The sequence below is a fragment of the Phycodurus eques genome, chromosome 3 (assembly GCF_024500275.1).
Source record: "Phycodurus eques isolate BA_2022a chromosome 3, UOR_Pequ_1.1, whole genome shotgun sequence".
Lineage (NCBI taxonomy): Eukaryota > Metazoa > Chordata > Actinopteri > Syngnathiformes > Syngnathidae > Phycodurus > Phycodurus eques.
Window position 1 is genome coordinate 5,720,418 of NC_084527.1, and position 25,622 is coordinate 5,746,039.

At 43.9% G+C, this 25,622-nt stretch overlaps 1 protein-coding gene across 6 annotated transcripts in view; it reads right to left on the reverse strand.

Annotated features, from left to right (window-relative positions):
- The window catches only part of setbp1 (SET binding protein 1), a 46,605-nt gene extending 26,218 nt beyond the window's left edge, over positions 1–20,387 (reverse strand). Inside the window, exons 1-2 of one of the 6 annotated variants that reach the window (XM_061671731.1) lie at positions 20,338–20,387; positions 6,651–7,231 (exon numbers count right to left, since the gene is read on the reverse strand). In XM_061671731.1, the coding sequence (XP_061527715.1) occupies positions 6,651–7,073 (423 nt within the window). In that variant the 5' untranslated portion in view covers positions 7,074–7,231; positions 20,338–20,387. The other 5 variants (XM_061671727.1, XM_061671730.1, XM_061671728.1 and 2 more) reach the window with 5 other exon arrangements.
- Between the last annotated feature and the right edge of the window lie 5,235 nt (positions 20,388–25,622).

Below are 25,622 nucleotides of genomic sequence, written 5' to 3' on the forward strand. Positions count from 1 at the left end.
ACCACCCCCCCCCACACACACACACCTTGTGACAGGCACGTCCCAGGCAGCTGATGGGGCCATCAGATTTCACTGACAAACACACTTGTGTTTCAAGTGAGACATAGTGAAAGTCAATACTGCACCTGACTCTCCATCAACCCTAACCCACACCAGTCTAAATCCTTAATGGACCGTCTCTCCAAACCACTAAATACACTCGGACACTGTATGCAAAGGCTCAAACACACACACACGCACGCACGCGCGCGCGCGGTTGCGTAATGCTACCGTTAGAAAAACATGAAGCTTTAACCAAGCGACACTGTTGACATTACATTGTTGAAACTTTCCATTTTTACTCCAAAATATCAGAGGATGTTTACCTTCACTGAAGTTGTTGTCATTTATTTTTGTGTGTTTAGCGAGGACAGTCTTCTTTTTATTTTTATTAGAATGTACCTTGAGCTAGATAGCATATTAGGGTTTGCCTACATCTGCCTGAAGACCCAAAACAACCTGCTGGGACTGAGCACAATGGTGAATGAATGGGGCTTGACCTCTAGGATATATAGAGAAGACGGTTTGCGTGTGTGTCTGATTGAGAAATTAGCTACAGTGCAAACCAAATGGTCGGGGTGCACACACACACACACACACACACACAAACACACACTCGCACATACACATATGCACACAAAAACGCACGTGCAAAAGCAAATCCAGCCCCGAGGGAAAGAAAGCAAAGGCCAGACTCCAGTTGTCTCAACCCTGACCCACTCACACAAACAAACAATTCAGAGCATACACACACACACACACACACACACACACACAACACAAACACAAATGTGGAATCCAGCCATCACCTCAACTTTTGAATGTCCATCAGGGTCACAGTTCATCTCTCCTTCAGCATTCCTTTGTTTCCCAATGTGTATGTGTGTGCGTGTGTGTGTGTGTGTGTGCAGTGCGTGTGCGCACTCACTGGGAGTGACCTTGCAGAGTCAGTCATGTAGACCCACAGCAGCAGCAGCAGCAACACCACAACATAGCTGATTAGTGTACAATCTTGCTTAGCTTCATGAAGACAGTGCGTGTGCATGTGTGTGTGTTTGTGTGTGTATGCGTGTGCGGTATGTGTATGTGCATGTATCTGCGTGTGCGTGTCCACTTGGTGGGAGAGACTGGTGAACAGAATGTGTTTTGTCTGGACAGTTCTTCAGGTTTGAGAGTCGGCCAAAAGCCGATCAGAGGTTAGACGTGAAGTGTGTGCGTGCATGCGTGCGTGCGAGCGCATGTCTGTCCGTGTGTGTGTGTACGTGTGTTTGTCAGTTCGGGTGTCGGTGTGTGTTTCAAGTGTGTACAGGGTGTGTATGGGGGTCAGGCACAGATGGACAGCTGGTGTTTCAGCAGTGCTAAATCACTTACCCCTCCCCATCTTGTGTGCACACGCACGCACACATACACGTACGCACACATGATACATACATCCCATCCCCCTTCAACCATAGGGAAACGCCCCTTAAAACATTCCCAGCTCTTGCTTTCTCAAAGAGTCCAAACTGACGACACAATAAAAAAAGGCTGGCCATTTTCCCCATGATGACACCAGACACCAAAAATGTGAGCGTTTGGTCAGGCCGTAGTAGAGGTGATCTTTTCATGAGCATAAACATTCATAAATCGCTCAAGAGTTGCTGCTCTCTGCGAGCAAAACGATTCACATGAAAGCACAAAATTGACACACACACACACACACACACAAGGCTATTTTATGAGCTCATCAAGTCCCTCAGGTCACCAACCGCCATCTCAGCCAGGAATAAAGAGCTGACATCAAAAGGCTAACTATTTTACACACACAGAGAGAGACACACACACTAGCCACCGCCACGGTGTGCAGCATTAATTTCCTTGTGAATGCACTTGACTAACACATAATAATCCTAAACACTGCCAGGAGACCACCAAGCCGCAACACACACACACACATATACACACAGCCAGGGGGACCACCTAGCAGAGGGGGCTGTCAAGACAAGATAAGTGTACGTCTATCATCACATACACTATGGGTACACACACGTGCACACACACACACACACAAGTGTACATCAACAACAATAATAACAACACACTGACTGGGCAGCACTCCTGGAAAAAAAACCTGCAGCTTATCTCTCTCCCCAGATAGTGAAATGGATTAAGAGCCAGATTTGGTGCGTCCTGAGAACTGGACAGATAACCAGGAAAACACTCACTCTAACTGCAATCTGGCCTCAACATGATGTGTGCGCGAGGTGTGCGTTCGTCTGTGCGTACGCGCTCGAGCGACGGATGTGTGCGCGGGCGTGTGTGTGTGCGTGTGTGTCTAGAAGACTGATGCGGTGGTTGACCCAGGACCCAATCCGTTAGAACGCACGCATTCATCTTGAAAACACACACAGCATGCCCAGACAAAGAGCTGAGTGTGAGAGGACGTCCAGCATGTGTGTGATGTCAGCTGGAGACAGAGAAGGGAAGAGCATCATATCCCATTTATGCGTGTGTGTGGGTTTGTCCCCTGACACGAGGCGTCTGCACATCGTTATAAATGTCTACGGTGAAATATCATGCACTTCCTAAGACGGCCTCTCTTTACGGAAGGCCAGATTTGCTTCCCGATACTTCCTAAAGCTACCTTTAGGCCTTGCAGTTGTCTGCTGCCGAATGGATCTGTTTGCAAACACTAACGAACATTTATGAAAGCTGTCTTTTAATTCATTACTTTCCACAGGACACTGTCAAAGTGCTTTGCCGGACAAATTTGTTTTGTCTTGATTCCCCACAGAAATCATGTTCAGACTTATTAAGGAAATGTTCACAAGGTTATTTTAAAAAAACAGGTCTTTTTCACCTGCTGTTAGCCTTTAGTCCAAACTCACTAAAAATTGATGTTTTGAATGACCGCAGGTATGATTTTATTTCAAAACATATGTAATTTTGGGAAGTTTTAATAGGCTACAGCACAGTCAAAAATCGGGTGTCCAGGATCAAAGGTGAAGAACAAGAGCGTTGCACTATTCCCAGGATTAACCGCTGAAGATGGTCTGCTGCTCCTTTCCTTGTGACGGAGGTCACACAAAACAGGCTCTTGATCTTCGCCTTTGATCCTGGACACCCGCTTGTTGACTGTGCTGTAGCCTACTGCAGCTTCCCCATACATATTTTGAAAAATAGCAATTATTAGTAGGTTAAATAAAATTGGGCGCATTACTTTTTGACTCTTCCTTGTAATTTGTGTACGCAAAAAAATAATCTTGGAGGCTTTTCTCCTTTTTTTTTTTTTTTTTTTTGTGAAGCATTTTTTGGGTTTACTGTTTTTGTTAACTTTAAATTTAAGTGTGATCAGCATCATCCTTTCCAAAATCTTAAGGTCACCTGTTGCTTTGGCATGGGAGGCTGCAAATAAACACCAAAGGCTTAAAAAAGATTCATGAAATGTTGCTTTTTAAAAAAATACTTATGCACATATGGACATAGTCCAATTATGAAGAGATGCCGAGAGGGCTTGTCAGCATTCTTGACAGTTCAAAATATATATTTTTTTTCTGTCACTCTGCCACTCTACATGTGTATCCTCCTACCTCTCCCTTTCCCTGTCTATTGGAGTCAAATCTCTATATTAATGTGCATCTATTATATCTCGCCTCTCCCCCTCTTCTATTCACCGCGCTACCACATGCACATGCACACTCCCTGTGAGAGGGGCCCCTTAACCAGACTCTCCATATGCCTGACCCCCTCCTCCTCTTTCCAAAGCCCCCTTCTTCTCTCTCCATCCCTCGCTCACACTCTGGCTTCTGCTCTGTTGTTGCTGCCCCATGTTGCCATCTGCTACAAGACAACAGTGAGTGAGAGGGGGAAGAAGAGGAAAGGGAGAACGGTGGAAAAAGAGGAGACACGAAGGGAGATAAGTGGAGAAAGAAGGGACAGATAAAGAGAGAGAGAGCGGGAGAATCAACGTGGACACGATACAATAGAAGGCAGAGAGGCTGTCCATCTGCTCCCCTTCCCACCCCCACCCCCGTCCCTCCTGACACACAGCCACACACACCACAAAGAGAGTATTTAACCTCAACACACACACATGGAAGATGGAAGTGTGTATATGAGGGTGGGGGGTGGGAGGCTGGGGGGGGGGTGTCTCTCCTTAACCCGTTCCTCTCCAATGAGCCTGCCTGTAATACACCCTTGGGCTGGCAGGTGATGAGTGGATGGAGGGAAAGCATGTGTGAGGAGCAGGGGGAGGTGGCATGGGGGGGCGGGGGGGTGTCAGGATGTAGGAACAGAGTGCGAGGGATGAAGTCTTGAAACTGATCTGAATCAACACCATCACATCCTACAAGCCCCTCCCATCCCTTAATCTCAAACCTCAATTGGGACCAGCTTGAAGCCCGTCTCCCCCCCGCGCCTCGCCCACCCCGACACCCTGTCACTATGACAACCTCTGTCAATCATACAGTAGCAGTCCAAATGGGGGCCGGCGGTGCCAGATTAGGCTTGGCAGCCCAGACGTCTGGGTGCAGGGTTCACGTCCCTCAACTTACTCATTGATACAAAAATTGAAACAAACCCTAAAGTGAATTTTAAGTCTGACTCTAACGGCATCAGACATTGTGTAGACCCTCATAACCCACTGAAGATCTCTTTGGAGTAACATTGTTTCGGCATTGTGAAGAGACGACACTGAAATCCACTGAGCAGAACAAAAAGCCTTTATTGTCGTTGTATGGTGCAGACACAACAAAATTGCACTGCAAATCTAAGTTTATTGTGTCAAGAATAATAATTTTTGAAAAATAGAATCGAAAAATAAATAATAAAATAGTTATTACTCAAGACTCAATTATGCTATGCAAATAGCAGAATAATGTTATACTGTGGAATAATGTTATACTGTATGTACAGGTAACAGCAATATCCACATGCATTCTTTCAAGCCTGTTACCATTTGTTATAACTACACTGTCAAGAATATGATCCTCACCTTACCAAGGATTTTATTGTCTAGTCCATGATAGGGCAAGGAACCAACCATATTTGAGAACTTACACTTATAGGGGGAGTTTGAAATGTTCAAACAAAAATCACTTTTTGTCATCTTTTCTAAAACTGTCAGTATGGCCTGACAGTAGTACATTCGTTAAATGAACTGTGGGAAAAGATGTCCCTCTCTCGCCCCATTTTGCTCCTCGAACTTTATGTTTAAGAAAACCACCACACCTGAGGAAAATCAACCTATCACAGACAGAAGGGGTGACTGAGGAGTTGTTAATCATTCACGTGCCTTCGCAGGTGCACCCACAGCATTGCGGTGACCTGTTACATTGGGCTTAACATTTAGTGTTATCGTGACACGCCACTGCGAATGAGTCATGCTGCGAACGACAGCTTGTTTACAGTGCACGTTGCGTACGGTGCACGTTATTGAGGGGTGTGGCTTTTGTCAGAAATTCAAGGGGGGAGGGATTAGTGAAGTGAGGCTCCATTCAAATCTTGCTCGCAGTTTTAACACTGCACCCGCTCACTTTAAATGGGCCGTGTTATGGAAAATGACTACAAATAGTCTCTGGAGCACCTGCCCACCCATCGTGTGTGAGATTAAAGAAGCAAGTAAACCTTTCATTGGTTGCCTGGGGGGCTGAGGGTTGGGTGGTGGGGGTGGGGTGTCACAGTTGTAGCTCATCCCAAATGTGTTTGATGTGGTCTAGTTCAGGGCGCTCATGTTCTTGCCCATCAAACTCATCCAAACCTGTCTTTATGGACCTCACTTTGTGTGCCACGGCACAGTCGTGCTACAACAGAAACTGTTTCCACAAAGTTGGAAGCATAGAATTGTACAAAACGTCTTGGCAAGATTAATTGCTATTGAAGGGGTCTAGACCAACCCCTGATTAAATAATTTGGAGGTGTATCCCAAGACATTTATCTTCATAATGTTTCTGCCAGGGCAACTGTAAGCTGCTTGTAAAAACCTCAAGTGATGAAACACCGCAATCACAAAGTCAGGAAATTTTAATTAAGGGTCCACTAGACGGAAGCATAAGAGAACATCGTGTTGACTACATGACACCTTCGCTCCTGCTGAGCCTGTCGAGCTCAGAGCCGCTGCTGTCAGGTTTGGACACACGCAATCACACACACACACACTCACTCCGCAGCGCAGGTCAACACACTCTGCAAACACTCGATTTCCCCAAGGACCTGTACGTACACAGTGTCACACGCACCAAACACCAGTGCATGTGTAACGGGTGTGATGGAGAAGGGGTGAGGAGGGGAGCGGAGAGGAGACAGGAGGGGTCTGCATATGACCACAAATGGAAAGAGCAGACACCAGCTGTCACTTGCTTATGTCAGCCCTATTCTCAGCTCCTGTGTGTGTCAGTGTGTTTGTGTGTGCGTGTGTCATTGTGATCTCAGCTAGCCATGACTGGTTTCAATTACACAGCAAACTTTGACCCTGTGTAACTAAGCAGGGAGATGAACTACTTAGAGGGAGCTCGGAGCGTGCGAGGCAGGGAGTGGTTCGGTCATGTACAGAGGCAGTCATGGAGGCCAAAAAAACGTGAGCTGCGTTCTCCTCTGACATGCATTAAGCTAATCACGGCGGCAGGAAGACTTACCCTTTTTCTGGGCGGTCCTCTTTCCTCATCCTTTTGACCCCGCCCTGATATGGCCCCGCCTCCAGTTCGGCCCTGACGCCCCCCTTTGCCTCCTCCAGCGGGAGGTCTGATGGTCATCCTGATCTCTGGTGGACAAATATAGTTCTCAAGGCTCTTGGGGGGCTTCTTGGTACGCTTGGTGGTCTGGATCTTCAGCTTTAGACTTCCTTCCTGGAAACTCGCTTCCTTGATGGAGAACTCCTGCTCTTCCAGAAGCCCCTCCCCCTGTTCTTCAAGCCCCTCCCCTTCACTGACGCCACCGGGAATCACATCGTCACTACGTGCCGAGCCGATACCTCCCGCTCCTTCATTTCGCGCCGCCCCGCCTCCCAGTAAGTCCGCCTCTTTGGGTCGGGCCGAGCCAACCAGATCGCTTGGCTCCATCCACTCTCCCGCCAGAGCCAGTCAGGATGGGGGAAGTTGTGGCAGCCAGCCAATCGGATTAAATAAAATTGAAGTCTGTCGGCCTTCTGGGTGGTTGTCAGTCAGCTACTGGGGTTGGTTTGGTGGGCCCACTGACACGCTGGGAAGCCAGGGACAATCTGAAGAGAGAGCAGGTGAAAGATATGATCAGTAAAAGAATGACAACTCCCTAAGGCTGCCGTCACCATTGCAGACGCTTATTAGCGTTAGCAGCCTGTTGTATGATGTGTTTAGAAAAACACACAAACTCACCACAGAGCTGTACAGGCATGCTGAAATGCTCTAATTTACATTTTCTCCCTTGGAAAAACAAACTTTTTGCCTCACTTGACATCCTCTGCCCCCTGCTTTCGTCTTTCATCGCTTCTTGCTAATCTTCCCTCCCTCGCTCCTTCCCTCATTTGAGCCTTCCCGCATATGTGAAGCAAAGCTATGCAGACACTAGTGATCAGTGCAAAATAAGACATTCCTCTTCTCTGCTCCAAAACCAGGCTGAAGTTACCCTGAGGACACAAAGGAGGAAAAATGAAAGAAGCTGACTTCTGTTTTTTTCTTCCTTTCACCAGAGCAGGCGAGGAGGGAGGGAATTACACAGGGGGAATGGGAAGGCAACACAGAAAGACGGAGGGAAGGAATCTAAATTCTTTCCCCAGATGTGGTTTACGAGCTGGTCTGGAAAAAAAACACAGTCTGAACTTTTTTACCCATGCAGTGGCATATCTACACACTTGCATGCAAAGAAAATCCCTGCACACTTCTACAAAAAAAATACACAGAATAAACTTAATAGAGAAAGGTTGTGGAAGCCATTTTGCTGAGGTAACAGGGCTTACTTCCTCTAGCTTAGTGTGCATGTGTGCATTTGTTTTTTTTGTTTTTTTGAAGAGAGGAACCCAAATAAACACTGGACTACATTTCTCTTGCTTTGGGGAATCCCATAGAGTGATGTGTTACACATTGACTATTAATATTTTGACAGATGTAATTTTCCCATATTGAATGAATTAGACAGTTTTTCTAAATGTTGGTCCCCCTTTTCAAGCACAACAACAGCACCCACTTGCTTGTCTAGGATGACTTTCTTCTTGATATTGGTGTCTGGAGGATTTTTAACCATTCATCCATTAATAGCATTTATGAGAGGTCACTGATGTTGGATCAGAGGGAATGGCTCAAAATCTTCATTGTAAATCATCTCATAGTTGTTCTTCCACACCAATTCACGTATGAACCTTTCTTTGTTCACTACAACATATGGACGAACTGCTACCACAAACAAAATGTAAGCATAATGCTCAAAATGTCTTGGTACGATGAAGAGTAAAGAGACTCAGGAGGAACTTAATTGATGAATAAATTGAGGGAAAGGTGCGTCCAAAAACGTTTGTCCGTATAGCACAGATACATTTTCAATGAGCTGAGAGCTAAAATGTTAGATGGAATGATTACCAGCTCCTTCCGGGTCTGTTCTCTCTGTACCAGCGCAAGCTACTGTAGTAACAGCTGATCTCCATTGTAATACCTTACAGGCCTCACATCACATGCTTACAGTGGGATTGAATACTCATAATCCACTGCAGTACTCCAACAAGACCACACACAAACTGTGTGTAATGCACAGGCAGAGTATTTAGTGGATATTTTGTACTACATCTGGAAAAAAAGACTGTTGAGGCATTATATTTTGTGATGTATAAAACATTATTTGCAAAGGTTGAGAACACCCCTGTGTGGTGTTAAGAAGCTGTAAAGAACCCTTGCGGCAGTTTTGCATGTTTAACCTTCTGAACTCTAACACTACTGACATCCATTTACTTTACACATGGAATAATACATTTCATGATTGATTTCCCGTCTTCCTGGTAGCTAGCTAGTTTGTTGTTGATATTGAGTGCAATGCAGTGTCACAGCCGAACGTATTTTGTTTGTCGTTGCAGTTGGATTTGTGCTGCTTTTTTGGACCTTCTGTAATCTCAGATGCCAACACCTCCTCCACATGGGAGAGGAGCCCTGCTGTGTGTATGGCCCTACCATGACCAGGGTTGTATCCATCAGTTAAATACACTACGTTAAACGTCAACTTTAAAACATGACCAGTCAGTGATTGGGACCTGGCCAGTACACCTACAGGAAAATATGGAGTTGCTAGAAGCTATAATGCTTGCATTCTTCTTTTGGAGTGTGTTCAGTCACCCAGAAAAAAAAACACGTGTGAGGTCAGAGGTCACTGAAGTTGGCCCTGAGAGAAGGCCTGTCACGCTTTCTCAAAGGCGTTTGAGGGTTGAGGTCAGGGCTCTAGGCTCTCAAGTTTCTCTATATTAAACCTTAAATGGTTCCTTTATGGACCTTGCTTGAAAAGGGCCTTGCCCAAACTTTTCCACGTAATGTGTCAAGGCGCCGCAATAACATTTTGATACCCTGTTATGATATCAAAAACTTGTTATAAAACTCAACACATTCTCTGAAATGGAGTGAGTAAAACAGGCAAGAGGTGACACTCGGAAAAACCGGTTGTTAACAAATCATACACAAAAGAGTTATAGGAGATGTATTATGCATTTTTTTCCCAAAGTTACAAGAGTTGTCCGGATGTCTGTCTCATGCTTTTGTTAAAATAGCTTGTGGACGAAGAATTAGAGATGTAGTTTGACAGTTTTTCTTGCTATGGTGAAATTGGCAGCTCTGTCTCATGCATATGCATATAAATTTGACCTACGGTATAGATTTAGACTCTGTCGACCAGTCGCGGTAACGCTTGTTGATGGCATCATTGTATCGGCCTCAGTGTAAAAATGCCTTCAAGTACATGTGACAACGGAGCTGGAGGAGCTGCCAGCCGTAAAGGTGCGTCCAACAGTCACCCATCCTCCCTGCTTTCCAGGGTTGCTTGGGAACTACTCGGGGAATGCTAGGAGGCGCTAAGCTAACTTGCTCTGCACCAGCTTCAAGGGGCGGCTGGCTAAACAGTTTCCTTCTACCGTGCAAAGCCACTCATCTAAGTCACTAACCCTCACCTCAATGGCGGCGAATAAACTACACTTCTGACAAGTATTGTTATCACTAAAGAAGGACGAGAAATAAACTCATCACGTGACACACTGAGCAAGAAGATGGGCAAGCCATGCTAACTGCTACGCTAATGTGTATAATGTTGAGTAGCGAAACACCAGACAAAGCGCTGAAGTGGTGTAGTGCACTTTTAACAGGAGTCTGCTTTGAACCGTGTGACAGCAGAGCGTAATCAACTATGAACAGCAAATTAGCAGGTAAATTAATAAGTGTCGAGAGAGAAAACAACACAACAGCTACACATCAAGCACACACGTTCAAAACCTGGAAATGAATCAGTACGTTACCACATACATCAGCCAGGAGCAGCCTATGAAGTAAAAAGTATATTAATGTATTGTATTTTACAAATGTATCGTACATATATGTAATGTTATGTGTTCGTTTGCCCTATTTTGCATCATAGAGTTCTGAGTTTTAATTTTAAGCTTTGACATCTGTACAATAAATGTTCTCAAAATGCTATTTTTTTATTTTTGTTGTTTTTCTTTTTCAAAAAGTCTATTTATCTTGTAGCAGTCTATATAACCTATTTAGAAATGTTACACTTCCTGTATGTTTATATTGCGATATATGCTGTTACCGTGAAGGGATTCATTTGATGCGGGATGAATTTTAGGCCGTATCGTTAAGCTCAATACATCACCAAACACAAACACCCCCCTGCCCCTTTTCTAGCCAACAAGTTCATGTGCTTAATCAAGTAAATGTTCATTAACGTGTCGTGAAGCCCAGAAAACTCAATGCTACTCATACACTCCGGAGACCCAACTATTTGCATGGAAACATCAAAGGGCCAATTTGCCATAATATTAATTGGCGTAAGACCATTCGCAACCATGTTTGGTCCATGTAAAGTCTCCAAAAGTCAACACATAGTGGACTCAAACCCGCATGACCCTGTTTGTGCCTCAAGAGCCTCCGTGTCCCTTATGTCTGTTGGGTGACTCGCCCTCATGGCATGAGTGAAAGCTACCCTGCCCGTCATGTGACTGAGCACAATGACAGGAAAAAGAGACAGCTGCCAGCCACCACATCCCACACAGAGACACATCCATCCACAGGCATCAAAGACGAATCGACCCATTACTACTACTGCAGTGTGACAACAAAATGTCGACATGAATGGTGACAATCTTTATTCTGGGTCATAACTGCGTAAACTACTCAGCTGGGTCATGTCTGTCCCTCCTCCCCCATGCGGCGGCCCTAAACTGTGTTAGTTCTCTGTTACTGGCAGGCATGCACAGTTTATGTAAGACTGACCCCACCACGGGCCTCCCTCACCTACTCCAAGCCACGCTGTCTCCTCTCTGTTGCTCTCTCTCCTACACACAAACACTCACTTCCACATATGCATTTGCACCTCGGCTTGCCTGAGACAGCAGAGGGATTGTGAGAGGCCAGACTCGCTGCATAAATAGCTTTATTATGTTCTCCAAACTGCCAGCACTCCACCAGCTTCTCTCTCAGAAAGCAGAAGGTCACTCAGCGAGCTGGATGTGAAAGGCTGCGAATGGGACACATCATTTAGCTCTCCTTCTCGCTCTGGAGACCATTGTGATAAAACAGCGATGATGAAATGCAGATGGGCAGAGCTGAGGCGGTGAATGGTGTAAACGCGCAAGCAAAATGTGCGCGTGTGTGTGTGTGTGTGTGTGTGTGTGTGTGTGTGTGTGTGTGTGTGTGTGTGTATGTGTGTGTGTGCAGGAGAAAACTGCGAGAGAGAGAGCGAGAGAGATGGCGAGCAAGAGATGGCAACAGAAACACAACCTTTTAAGGCTGCATACCCAGCAGCCCGCCGCTTGAGGTGGACTCACAAATAGCTCACTCACTCTCTCACAACCACATGCACAAACACACACACACACACACACACACACCTGTGTATGGTTGTACTAGGTGATTGTGTTTTTTTTTTTTTTTTTTCCTTTGATGAGCAGAGCTTCGACCATTTCAGAGGGATCATGAACAGTGCAAGTCTGCCATTTTCATTTTTCATTTAGCTCTAACGCTTTCATTCCAATCCAATCACGTAAAGCAATGTTTCTTAGAAGGGTGCAGCGATCTTTCGGGGAACAATCAAAATAGGATGGCACCATCTTTCCATATCTGTGGCATGTATCATTTTCTATACTGGAAAAATGTGATTTCAGAGAAGAGCTAGATGCTCACCTTGCGTGCATCAAAGTCATCCCTTTTTTTATCCTCATATGAACTTAAAATAATTGGGAAATCACGAATAAAAACATTTTATCCTCAGCACCAATGCATGGAAGGATAATTATGAATGATGTATAATTAAGACATGCCCTGCGATTGGCCGGCGACCAGTGCAGGGCATGCCCCGCCTCCCGTTCAAAGTCAGCCGGGAGCCTAACGAGGGCAATGGATATAAAAAATGGATGGATTATTCTGAAAGGCCGTAAAACAAATTTGTATTGCTTTAGCCTTTGCATTCTGACTTTTCAGTGGGACTCATAATTCATTCATGAAACCAAACAACAAAATGGGTCCACATACATACTTTTCAAAGAGAATGTGCCACTTAGACGACTTGACAACCTTTAACAACAACCAGGAAGCATTTAAGAAAATTCTTTCCAACCGATTGGTGAATCACTCACCATAGTTGTCAACTAAAGAGACTAAAATGAGCATGACATACAAGGATGCCATTATAGCTTAATATAATACAAGTAACAGAAAATATCGATTAAGCAAGGCATCGCAATACTCCCCTCCCCAATTCAATATCGATTCAGCAAATCCTCTGAATTGATTCGCCTCCTGGCCAGTGGTGGGTACTTTGCATGATTCCAAGCCGATAAAAAAAGAAAAAAAGAAAAACAATAACATGGCAACCAAAGCAGGCAGCGGAATGAAGCCAGCGCCTTCAACTTTTACATTTGACATTCGGGGTGATTTTGAATTGCCCTGTAAATATGGAACACAGGAAAGACTAAAGATGGTCTTCTGTAGGCTTTGCCAGGCATCATTTTTTATTTTCATCACAATTTCCAGGAGGAAAGAATGATTATTTAAGTTTACATGCACTTTACTTTTTCACTGTTTCTACAGAATGTCATGTTTTTACATTTGTGCTCTATATGCTCAAATAAATTCTTAATTGCGCATTTTTTATTTTCAGATTTTCTCTTCCTCCGAACAAAAGTTAACAGTCACAATACAATACAAGGACTTTAAGAATGCAGGCTGTGACTAAAGGGTTGCCAGTTTGATTCCCCGGACTGGGTATCAGAAAGTCATTGAGGCAGAGAGTCCTTCACTTATCAGCACGCTATCCCTCCACCTCTTTAAAAACCAAGCACTTGCAGCAGATTCGCCCTGATCAGGACCCCTAATTGCACCCCTGGGTGCTGGAAAAGTTAACACTGCTTCACAGTGTGTACTTGCTGGGTTCACTCCCATGATTAAATGTCGAAGGAAATCAATGCAATGCATGTATATGACAGTAAAAAGCGTCGATGGGCATAATACATCAATTAATTGATTAACTGGGAATTGATTGTGGATTAATTGCATCTTGCACTGTTGATTCAGTCTCAACTAGTTTGTGGTCCGAAGAGGAAAACATGAAACATGACATCAGCTGAGGCCTACATTCTGGCAGAACATTTTACAGCAGCCGACGCCACAAAATGGCTGTCAGCAAAAACACCTCTGATGCTCCCCAACTGTCTCCTCTTCCTCCTCCTCACCTCACTCCCACCGACCTGTGTTCGTTTGCTTCATCCCAGCGCTACCTCACCCCTTCTGCCTCTTCCCTCCCGCCCTCAACCAAAAGGTGATCCAGCGCTGATATTCCACTAAGAGAGCCTGCCAACACTTAGATTTGTCCTTGGATGCTGTTCATATTCCCTCCCCCTTTTTCCTGTGATCCTATTTCCACCCGGGGTATCCAGCTCAGATGGGGATGCACCTTATTGATTCCTCATGCTTTAATTTAAAGATTGCACGGGCCTTCCATGACCTAATAAGTGAATTATTATCGTGCGTTCTTTCGCACTGCAAACAAAGCCGCTATAGTTTTACCTGAATTCCATTAGTTCCACCTCTTTACAAGCACCTCTCTTTATATGCCTGTCATCTTTATTTTTCTAGATACATATACAACAGACCTGACCAATTTTCCACACTTCCCCCAGATCATTAATGCGTGTCTATTGCTCCTCCATGGCTGACGCTTGTGGGGGGCTGCTGACAGCCACTGCTTACTTGCCTTTCCCTGTCAGCCCTCACCTGCAGACGTACGGCATGAATAACACTGAGCTGCATTGTGTCACACGGCGGAAACCACATGAAAACCTTTTGGAAGTGCTGATGAAAGACATTCGAGCGGAAAACAAAACACCCATGATATACTGTACCTTATAGAGGCCAATAATTAGGGCTACATTACAAAGTACCTTGTGGGATGGAAATGGGCTCCCCACTGTTAAGACATTCCAAAGTGTCGTTCTTACATCCACTCAGGTGGCAACGACACATTGGAAGTAACAGGTCAACATCAAAGGCTGAACTTGTCTATTATCAACCTGAACTTTCATACAAGTGTATAAATCAGTTAACCGCATTCATTTTGAGCGTCGTTAAGATGCACAGATGCACCTCGCGCACCTGAGTTTTTAACATTTTTCGTCACGAACCTCTGTAAATCGCAATATAACGCAGAACTCTGCCTTAACTTTTGACAACAATTGACGACACTGGCGGTGATGCTGCAGTCAGTCATACTGCTTCCAATCTGAGTCGGATTATTTAATGTACTTTTCATCATATGTTCTTCTCACAATTATGCTTAATATCCCATATTAAGGCTGGTCCTTCAGTTTGAATTAGGCATCACTAAAAATCAAACGCATCCTTTGATACTCACTGATCTTGCACAATATGCTAAGATCAAGCATTATGACTGTTCTGCCAAGTTGGCGCAACTTTAGAGGCCTATTTACCCCGAATTCTGGATAAATTCGGAATTTTTTTAACAGGGGTAATCGGACTTTTAGAGGTATTTCTTGCAGCTTAAAATCAGTTCATCATTAGTACTTACTTAACTCTGAGTCCAAGTGTGAATTTCCATCCCTCGAGGTACAATTAACACTAATATACTGCATAGGTTCAAATACTGGCATACGGGAAACTGCACCTTTTCCAGTGGGAAACACTCGCACTGCTATGTTCCTAAAACCGCAGAGGCAGGCACAAAATCCCTACTTTTAAGCTTGCAATATACAATAAGTGTAAATTTGCAATAAAGGTATCATCATGAACACCCAATGCAGGTGATAATGTTCAACATTTACAGAAGAGGTGTATCCATGTGCAGGAGGAGGCCACTTACCCATGTCTAATGTTGTCACACACTCAGCTCTGACGTGTAAATTATTTATCAAGATCATTTACAATCCATTTAGACACATTTTACACAAGCGACGGATGGAATGGCAGCCTCCCGGGGAGCTGTCACACGCTACTGGAATATACTTGGATGCTTTTTGACACAAAACCCCGAGGAAAATGGCGTCAATGTTGCTTTGAAAATGGGGGGGGGGAATATAGAGCAAAATGGGCTATGCAGCCGATGTGATGCCGCCAAGGGAGGTGGAATCCAATTAGAGACGTTTATGTCCAACTCCAAGCTGGAAGAAGCGCTCTCCTATGCGCCTCGCCTGGCGGCCGGACAGCGAAGCGTCCCCGGGGCGCCTTCCAGGACCGCCGGCCACTGGCGGAGCTTCGTCGAGTTAAGATCCCTCACAAATCCGTTGCAGAGCAGAGGTGCGAAGCCTATTACCGCAGTCAAAACAAGCCCGCATCCGTCTTCGAGCTTCGAGGAGCCGGCTCCGAGCGGGCAAATGTCAGCGACGACACGGAGCTTTCAAGCGCAAGCGATAGCGCAGAGGAGCCGCTGTGGTCTGAGGTGGCTTCCCCTCCTCCTCCTCCACCCCCACCCCCCCACCGCCGCCCCCGCCCCCCCGCGCCCGCCGCTTGCATGGGATCGAGGCTGCGAGTGGACTCTCTGCGCTCTCGCTCTGCTGCTTTCCCGATCGGCGAATGTCAGAACCTGGAGCCTGGTGGCTGGTAATGAGCTCACCCAGCCGCCTGAGCTGTGGAGGAGCGACATCGCCTCCACCTGGTGGCAACTCGCCCTGCGCCCACCCGATCTCATCCTGCCGGGGGATTCGAGCTTTTATTTATTATTATTATTATTATTATTATTATTATTATTGACGTACCGGTGAGGACAAATTCGTTTCAAAATGAGCCCCCCATTGAATATTTGGAGACCTCACTTCCTAGCGACAATGAGACCCAATGCAGGAGGAAGTCTACAGTGGGACCTTGACTTACGAGTTAAATGTGTTCCCTAACAAAGCTCTTTATGTCAAATCAATATTCCCCTTTGAAATGAATTGGAATGTCCTCCAAAAACACTACAGTTTGTGTTTCTTTAAAGTGTGTGGGGGGGGGGGGGGGGGTAAAGCACTGCATTATTTATATACACACACACAATGGACCCCTGCATATTTGCAATTTGGCATTTGCAAATTCACCTATTCGCTGATTTATGTGAGAACCCATCCTACTCATGGAAAAAACGATTTTCTGTAACATGGCCAAAAAATCTTTGTGTGTGTGTTAATTTTGTCAATGAAAAATGGACATTCTGAAGGCAATTATTTACCAATTGCTCCAAAATTGACTGATGTCATTGGAAATGACTTCCAGTTTCATTTTCTTGAACAAAAAAAACAACAACAAAAAACATAATAAATGAACTTGATAGTAAAATATGGACCATGAAGACCTTATACCTCCTTTAAGTGAAACAACAAATAAAAAAAACAGCAAACTTGTTGTCCATCCAACCAAACTTCCGCTTAACCAAACTTGCACTGCGGAAGTTAGAAGGTTGTTGTGTGGGTGCACATAAGTTCCCCACACACACTCACTCATCCACCAACAATCAGTGGGAGAAGATAGAGACATGGCAGCGCCCATGTCTGTTTTGGCTCACAACATCCATCCATCCATCCATTTTCTGAGCCGCTTCTCCTCACTAGGGTCGCGGGCGTGCTGGAGCCAATCCCAGCTGTCATCGGGCAGGAGGCGGGGTACACCCTGAACTGGTTGCCAGCCAATCGCAGGGCACACAGAAACAAACAACCATTCACACTCACATTCACACCTACGGGCAATTTAGAGTCTCCAATTAATACATGTTTTTGGGATGTGGGAGGAAACCGGAGTGCCCGGAGTAAACCCACGCAGGCACGGGGAGAACATGCAAACTCCACACAGGCGGGGCCGGGGATTGAACCCGGGTCCTCAGAACGGTGAGGCTGACGCTCTAACCAGTCAGTCACCGTGCCGCTGGCTCAAAACGGTTTTGCCAAAATAGGACTAAACACGACATCGAAAAAAGTGGATTCCATAACAGCAGCTCAGTGGAACATCGCTAAACCTGTCTGAGGTTGCAAGTTCATGTTGTCACTGCGGAGATCCAGCGGTTTCGTCACGGTATCATAAATGATAATGGTGAGGTCACAAAAAAAAAAAAAACCACAACTCACCAGATCAGATCAAGGATTTTAGCTGTTAGCATTGTGGCTTCTTTTCTTTTATTCTCAACAACTTTGCAATGTGCATCACTGTCACTTACAGGACTGGAAGAGAACGTCACGGATTTCTTGATACAACTTCTGCATTACGGGGACATCTCATTCGAATCTAGGGGTGCACAGATTGTTTGGCCAGACTAGTTTATATTTGACAACATGATGAGCAGCATATATATGGATAGATGGATTCAAACAGATATATTCGAAATACACATTCAAAATAATAATAATAATAACTTAGATGTACTGTATAGTGCCTTTCATTGGATTTAGGATCGTCATAATATCTCCAGATCTGAATTATCCCTCACAAAAAGAGAGACCTCCATTTAACTGTGCACGCTCCTATATAGTCCTAACTAAACGTATAAATCTCATCATATGCTGTTTTATTGTTTTTTTTGTTTTTTTTATGGGAAACACAACGCAAAGCCTTGGGTGAACCAATAAACATGTTTTATTGTCTCTGTCTCCACAGGATGCGTTCGGCTCATTAACCACGACTAAAATGACTATAGATGATGCTGACAAGAACAAAGTAATTGAACATATGTGTTCAGGGAGGCTATTCAACAAGGTGTTCCAATTTCAATGTTTTTACGTTATTATGTGGAGCTACAGCCCTCTGGAAACACATCAAGCCATAGATGGTTCGATCCCTTCATCATTGTCAGAAGTTACGTCCGTTTTGTCTTCTAATGCAAAAGTCGACCTTCATTGTTTGGTAAACGTCCCTTTAACATGAACAAATAATGCTAATTATATCAGATGACCTTTTGTGTGTGTGTGTGTGTCTATCTATCTATCAATGCACAAATTGCAAGTTGAAAATCGGCATTGGCATTATTGGCTTTTTAGTTCCCTCACTGAGCCATATTGACTCTTCTTACCCTGTGTGTGCGCGCATGCGTGTGCACGTGTGTCTGTGTGTGTGCTCGTGCGTGCGCAGCACTTGGCATTAGCTTTTTTGGGCCAGCTGCCACTGTTTCCCAGAGTTACTAGCCACTCAGCATTGTAACCAGCCCCAATGTTATATCGAATCCGCCACGGCGGCGATAACCCATTTGGTGGGTTGTCGAGTGTTAATTTCAAGCCCCATGTGCGTGCGTGCGTGTGTGTGTGTGTGCGTGTGTGTGTAGGCCTTTTGCCTACTTTCTCGTGTCTACATTTGGTGTTTATGTTGCAAGTCACACTGCCTTCCATACGTTATATCTGTGATGGCCTTTGTGTATTATTCACATTTTTCATACTCATCAACAATTCTGGAGTCCCTCAGATCAAGACACATTTGGCAATTGTATTGTTTCTCCACCCATCTATTATTAATATAACCATTTGTGAACATGCAATTCATTTACATTACGACGCTGGCTTTTTATAAAGCTATTTTATGTATTTCTATATAATTTACATCTGTTTATTCGCACCTAACGGACAGCAAAAAAATCCCTTGCAATTAATATTTTGCCAAGGTAGGAATCATTTTGGCCTCAATACTAAAGGAGTGTATTTGCACTTTGACGTGCTGACTGTTGTAATTCACAACATTAATCAGACTCGCCAAACCATCCCTCTGGCCAAGGCACATCTGCATTTGTAATGTTTCTCCAGCCATTAATTATTAATTTGTCACTCGTCTGTCAGTGTGTATGTGTGTGTGAGTGTTCACATGTATGTGTGTGTATTGATTTGGGATATGTGCAAGAATACAAAGAGACCCCCGAGACTGGCGAGGTCAACAGCTGCTCCTCAACAGCCAATCAATTGCAGGGTATCAGAAAACACTACACACAGATACGCGGACACATACAGATGGCAGTCTTCCTCCTCAAATGTGTTGCCATGGAAACCAGATACAGGCAGCCAAGAGGGAGCAGTTTTCCAGCTTAAAACTGTAAATATTGAATTATGATGGGCTAGAAAGAGACAGGCCAACATTCGTGCCTGAACGATCAAGATAATCCTTTCATCACTATTCACAGTTACAAGAAATCACTCACGCCTGTTAAGTTTGACACATAAAGATGAACGTGTCTTACCGATGCAGTCATTTATTTGACTCCACACGACACACTGTCCCAATTCCTTCATCGCTCCTCTGCCTTTTCCACAGGAAGATCTTTATTGCCTCAAGTGGGACTCCAAGTAAATAATTCCCCTTGGCTGATTTGCAACGCATAAAAGTGAATAACCTCCATACTTACTTCGCACCAATCGTACAGTGTAATGTGGCAATAGTTTTCTTGTTGGACTTACAGCTTGTAATAGAGACGACAGTACGTGAGGGAGGCGGGGAAATGATTTAACGATCAATTAACACATTGGCAAATATTTGAAATGAGAACAATCAAGAGATAAATCCAATTGATGTGGGTGTCAATAGCTGCTGTCTTTATGAATAATACAGCTAGGAGAGCTCATAACGAAAATAATAACACCACCTGCATGTTCATCTCAGAAGCGCAGTGCATGAGTGTGTCTGGAAAGAGAGCAGTGAGAGTCATTATGCTAACCTTGAGATGACATTGTGAGAGGGGAAGAGGATCCCATCAATGAAGGGCTTTTCTCAGGGAGTCCACTAATCTGAAAGGGCAGCAGAGGGTTCATCAGAGCTGAGAAACCCATGGGACTGAGCGAGCTAATGGGGTCGGCCCAGACAGAGGCATGACTATAGACGCATGGAAATAAATAAATAAATAAATAAAATGTCTGGGGTGATAATGCTGTGCGCTTGTGCTTGTGAGAGTAACAACTACGCAATCTGTGTTTGTGTGTGTGCGCGGGCGCGAGTCAAAGGGAGCGAGGGCCATGCTGATAGAGTGATGAGTTAATGGGACGTGTGACAAGGTTGATTAGCAAGGCTTCAGCGATCTAGCTGGGTTAATGAAGTAAATGACTCCTTGGTAACACACTCGCTCGCTTGCTCCTGATACGCTGACATCAACCACTGTGAAACCACCTTCTACATAATCGACCTTCTAAAGACAATTGACAAGAATACGCTGGTACCTTTTATTCAGATTGGGCACATTATCCTACTCGTTGTGGACTTTTATACTAGATCTCCTTTCAGTCTACACTTAATCTTGTGCACTCACTGGCAACAACATTGGGTACACCTACACAGTCTAAATAAGGTGACAACAGTGTCAATTAAACATTTGTACTGTTATCTTTGTAAAGCTTCTTTTTTCTCTCTCTCTCTACTGCTCTTATTCTGGATCTGAGTACTGAATCATTAAATTGTGCAGTTGTGCCAAATGAAATTTTATTATATGATCGCATACAGTTCATCATTAAAAGCCCTGGTGTTTATCATATTACAAAAAAAAAAAAAGAGAGAAGAGTAGATCCTGAATCCAATGTTTTTTGGTTTATTTTTCCCCAAAAGAAGAAAAAAACCTTTTGTGGTATTTCTTTAAATAAAACCCAAATGCCCAGAGAATTTAATTTACATCATGTATGTGGAATGTGTGTTTCAAACTTTATTGTTCTTTATCAGCATGTGTAGATGTACCTAATAAGGTGGCCCATGTAAGTACAGTTTATTTCTATTGTCAACTATGAAAAAGGACAAAAGATGATCACAGACGGAGCAGTTCATCATTAGCATGCTGATTGCAGTAGGGATGGGCACAATAATAATAAAATTGTGTATGAATTACATGCAACCAACAGAGGCTGTGTTGATTAGGCTCAACTGGTTTGCCATCAAGGGACAAGATAATTTCTCCTGTTAAGCACATTTTTTTAATTTTTGCAAAAAAAATATTATTCTTCATTCTTTAATGCAAACAAACACACTTTCCACAATATTGTCTGCCATCCAAAATGATCATAAAAATATACGTTTTTTTCAAGAGATTCGTAATGTAATTTTCCACATTTCAAGAAAAATATATATTTAAATACATACAGTACATACATATACATATATAAGGAAAGAGTGGGACGCTGCAAGGCTTTGTTTTCCATTTGGCTGGAAGGTAGAAATCCCCCTAATGAGAGTGATAACCATGTCTGACAGGAGCTACAGACCAGAACCAAAAAAAGCAATGCAGGTGGTAACCAAGACAACAGTAAACACCGCCTCAAATACTTCTAACTGTGGGCTCCATGCCGTCTCTGTCAATCTGAGGAGACGGCACTGCCCCCCCCCCCTCTCCCCCTCTCCCCCTCTCCCCAAGCCACCACTCGAGAGAACATAATCATAATTTTGTTGTCTCGCAATGAGCCAAGCAATCAAATGGGCTCATCATGAAGTCCTGCACAAGTGTTTTTGCTGATGCTCAGATACTGGCCAGAGAAAGTGGCAAACAAAAGCCGTCTTAATACTTATTCAAACTGACAGCTGGCATCTAACAATGTTGTGAAGTCCCCATTTGGTTGTGTACAAATAACAACAAGTCACTGAGCGGCTTTCCCAAAGCTCATCCATATATAACAGCGCCTCAAGATGCGTTGAGCCACTAATCATTGATTATCCACCAATCCATCCATTTTTTTTTTCAACCACTTGTCCTCAATAGAGTCGCGCTAATTTAATTAATTACAAATAATTGACACAGTGTGATAGTATGTGGTGGCCACTCATCTCTATAGTATCGTTTATTGCGGTTCTAATAGGCACCGTGTCTCAACAAGTCAGTGTATGTCGCCCACTTGGACAAATGAGTGCTTCTCCTGAAATTGACTTCTCCTTCAAATCGAAGGCTGGTATGCTTGAGGTTCAGTAAATAAATAAACACCCTCGACCACCAATTAAGGAAATACTCTGTGTGGTAGTTGCTGCAGTGGGAGGTTTACTTACGACACTCCATACATCTCTGTACAAGTAATAATGACCGTGCACGTTGTTTACACCTGAATTACACTTGGGCCACCACAGGCTCAGTCCACTACAAACCAATACAAAAGATGGGTTAACAAATTTGCATTTACAAGTACACAGGTGATCATGCTGTTTTGATTGACACTGTCATCGAGGTGTAAATTTAACAAAATGTCTATTATTATTGCAATGAGCTGCCAAGCATCCACACAATGGCTTTTCCCATTCACATTTGTTTTGATAAATTAATGTCGCCTGTGTTCTTAAACATTAGTTTATGTTCAATATGTGTTGATGTTGTTGCACTTTTATGAAGTATTTTAGGCCTCTGATTTCAGCCTTGGGGAGGAACCAATTGTCTAATGTTTTGGAAAAAACAAAAAAATTATCAACCATCCACAGCATGAAATGGCGAAAACGGATAGGCTGTATAATAATCATATTTAGTTCTCGGAAACCAGATTTGGTTTGTCCTAGCATGTGCGAACTTTCACACCTCCCGCATCCAACTTTGAACATCCTGTTGCATTTTAAGTGTGCATGTGGCCTGAAGCAGCTGCACTGTGAGTGCATTTACTTTGAGAAACACATTCAGCAGGTGTTTGACAAACACGCTGCTAACCGGGATTGGGCTGCCTGACTCATTCATCGTCGTTGACACATTCGGTCCGAGCTTGAAAGCTCTTTTGAAAACGACTCAATCGACAGGACAACCTAATGTGGGGGCACGTACACCGTGGATTGTGAGTGATGTATGAAAACAAGCCAATAAAAAGAGAAGACATTCCCTTTTGAGCATCCATCCATCCATCCATCCATCCATTTTCGATAACATTTATCCTGATTAGGGTCGCAGATAAACTGGAGACTATCCCAGCTGATTTTGGGTGAGACCTGGACTGGTTGCTAGCCAATTGCAAGGCACATATAAATAAACAACCATCCACACTCACATTCACAACCTATGGTCAATTTAGTGTTGTGAATTAACCTAACACACGTTTTTTGGAATGTGGGGGGACCGCGAACCTCAGAACTGTGATGTGGATGTGCTAACAATGTGCCCAGTTTTAAGCAAATGTGTTTATTTATAGTGGTACAGTGGTGGGCGAACTACGGCCTGCGGGCTACATGCGGACCACTCCGTTCCTCAATCCGGAGGACCGAGCGTTTTCATGATCAAGACTCCTCTAAAAAAAAAAATCCTCAAATTGGTTAATTAAAATGTATTGATTCTTTTTTATTTATTTCTTGGCAATTTATCTCATTTATTGATTATGACAAATAAGGAGTCTTTGTTCATCTATCTATGCCAGCGACAGGCAAAACAACTAAATGCTCTTTAGCAGGATAGAAGAAGGTGCAAAATTAACCTGCATATCCACTTTTGGTGACAATTGTGTTTGGTGGTGTGCCATGGAATTTCTTTCTTCTGTAAAAAAAATAATAATAATTCGCCATGGCTATTTAAAGGTTGGGAAACACTATCTGAGATACAACTATGCAGAGATCTAAGCAATCTTTTTTGTGTACATGTGTCTCTGTGTTGTGGCCACATTATACACATTGTCAACAGTACCTCATGTGAACATTCTCAGCCTCCCTGAAACAGGATGTGGTGGTGCGACGGCAAGTACTCGCTCAACAACACCCATTTCCTACGGGTTTGATAAACAGCCTTGTGGTTTCACCCCCCGCCCCTCTGCTCGGTGCGCTTGTACACACAAACACAGCAGCTCAACTGCATCGCCATCTGCTAATGTGACACATAACCAGAGTGAGTTAGTGTGCATAACGCTATCATGAGATTTACTGTGACAAACTATATAAACGCCAGCAGAAGCACTTACGCCTCTATAACTCAGCCGCCTCTCCTCTCATGAGCAGCAGCACTCGCAGAGAAAGACATGAGTGGAATGAGCGTAAGAACGCGCTCAAATCATAGCTGAATTAGACATGGGTATCAACATGTCACATTTATTTTAAGACTCACTGATCTAAGCGGTTTTGAGTTATGTCATGGACAGTTGTGTTCCACATTACGGCCCACCTAAGTGTCTCTAGAGGTTGATAATAGGATGCCAGGAAAGGTTGCTGCAGAAGTCTGAAGAAGAAACAGTTGCATGAGGACATACGGTGCCGTCAGTCACGACTGTGAGCTGTCAGCGTACGTGCAGAATGTGCACATGCATCTGAGGGGAGAGTGAGGGGTGTGTTAGGCCCGCTTATCCTTCACACTTCTCTTGTCAAATGTAACATGAAAATGAAAGCTGTGTGTGTGGGTGTTTGGCGGGGTGCGGGGGGGGGGGGGGGGGGGGGGGGGGGCAGCGCGGGTCATGAGAGAGGAACCGTGCCTAATCCTGTGGGATGTGAGGGCATCTACTGTGTATGGAGATGGGATGTAGAGATGTGTTCGGCGGTGCATGGATCACAAAAGCTCCCTCACTGACAGAAGATACTCCCAGGAGAGCAATGTCAAGCTGCTAAAGGAAAATACATTGAAGGAAAATTGACATTTTTTTGCCAAACTGTGAGGAACATTATAGCATTTAATACTAGCCATGTAACTGATACATTCACTATATTTACAAACACTGTACATTCTGCCTTTTATTAACATACTTTTTCCATTTTAGTTCAGTTTTGATTGACAGGGAGGTATTCATTTATTGTGGTTTTACTTTGCAGTAAAGTCACTGCACTGTATCGTACACAGATCTGTTGTAATATTTTGAAATACAGTAGCTACATAAGAGGAGACGAATATTTGGGTTGTTGTCCACGTGATATATATAAATTTGTACTTTACAGACTGTACTGCTGATAAACAAGATTACAAAAGACAGTACTCAAAATTAAACTGAAATACAGTTTGGAAGAAGTCTTACCGCTGCTACTACAACTAACAACAACAACAACAATAATAATATGTTATTACTTGTGTGTGTGTGTGTGTGTGTGTGTGTG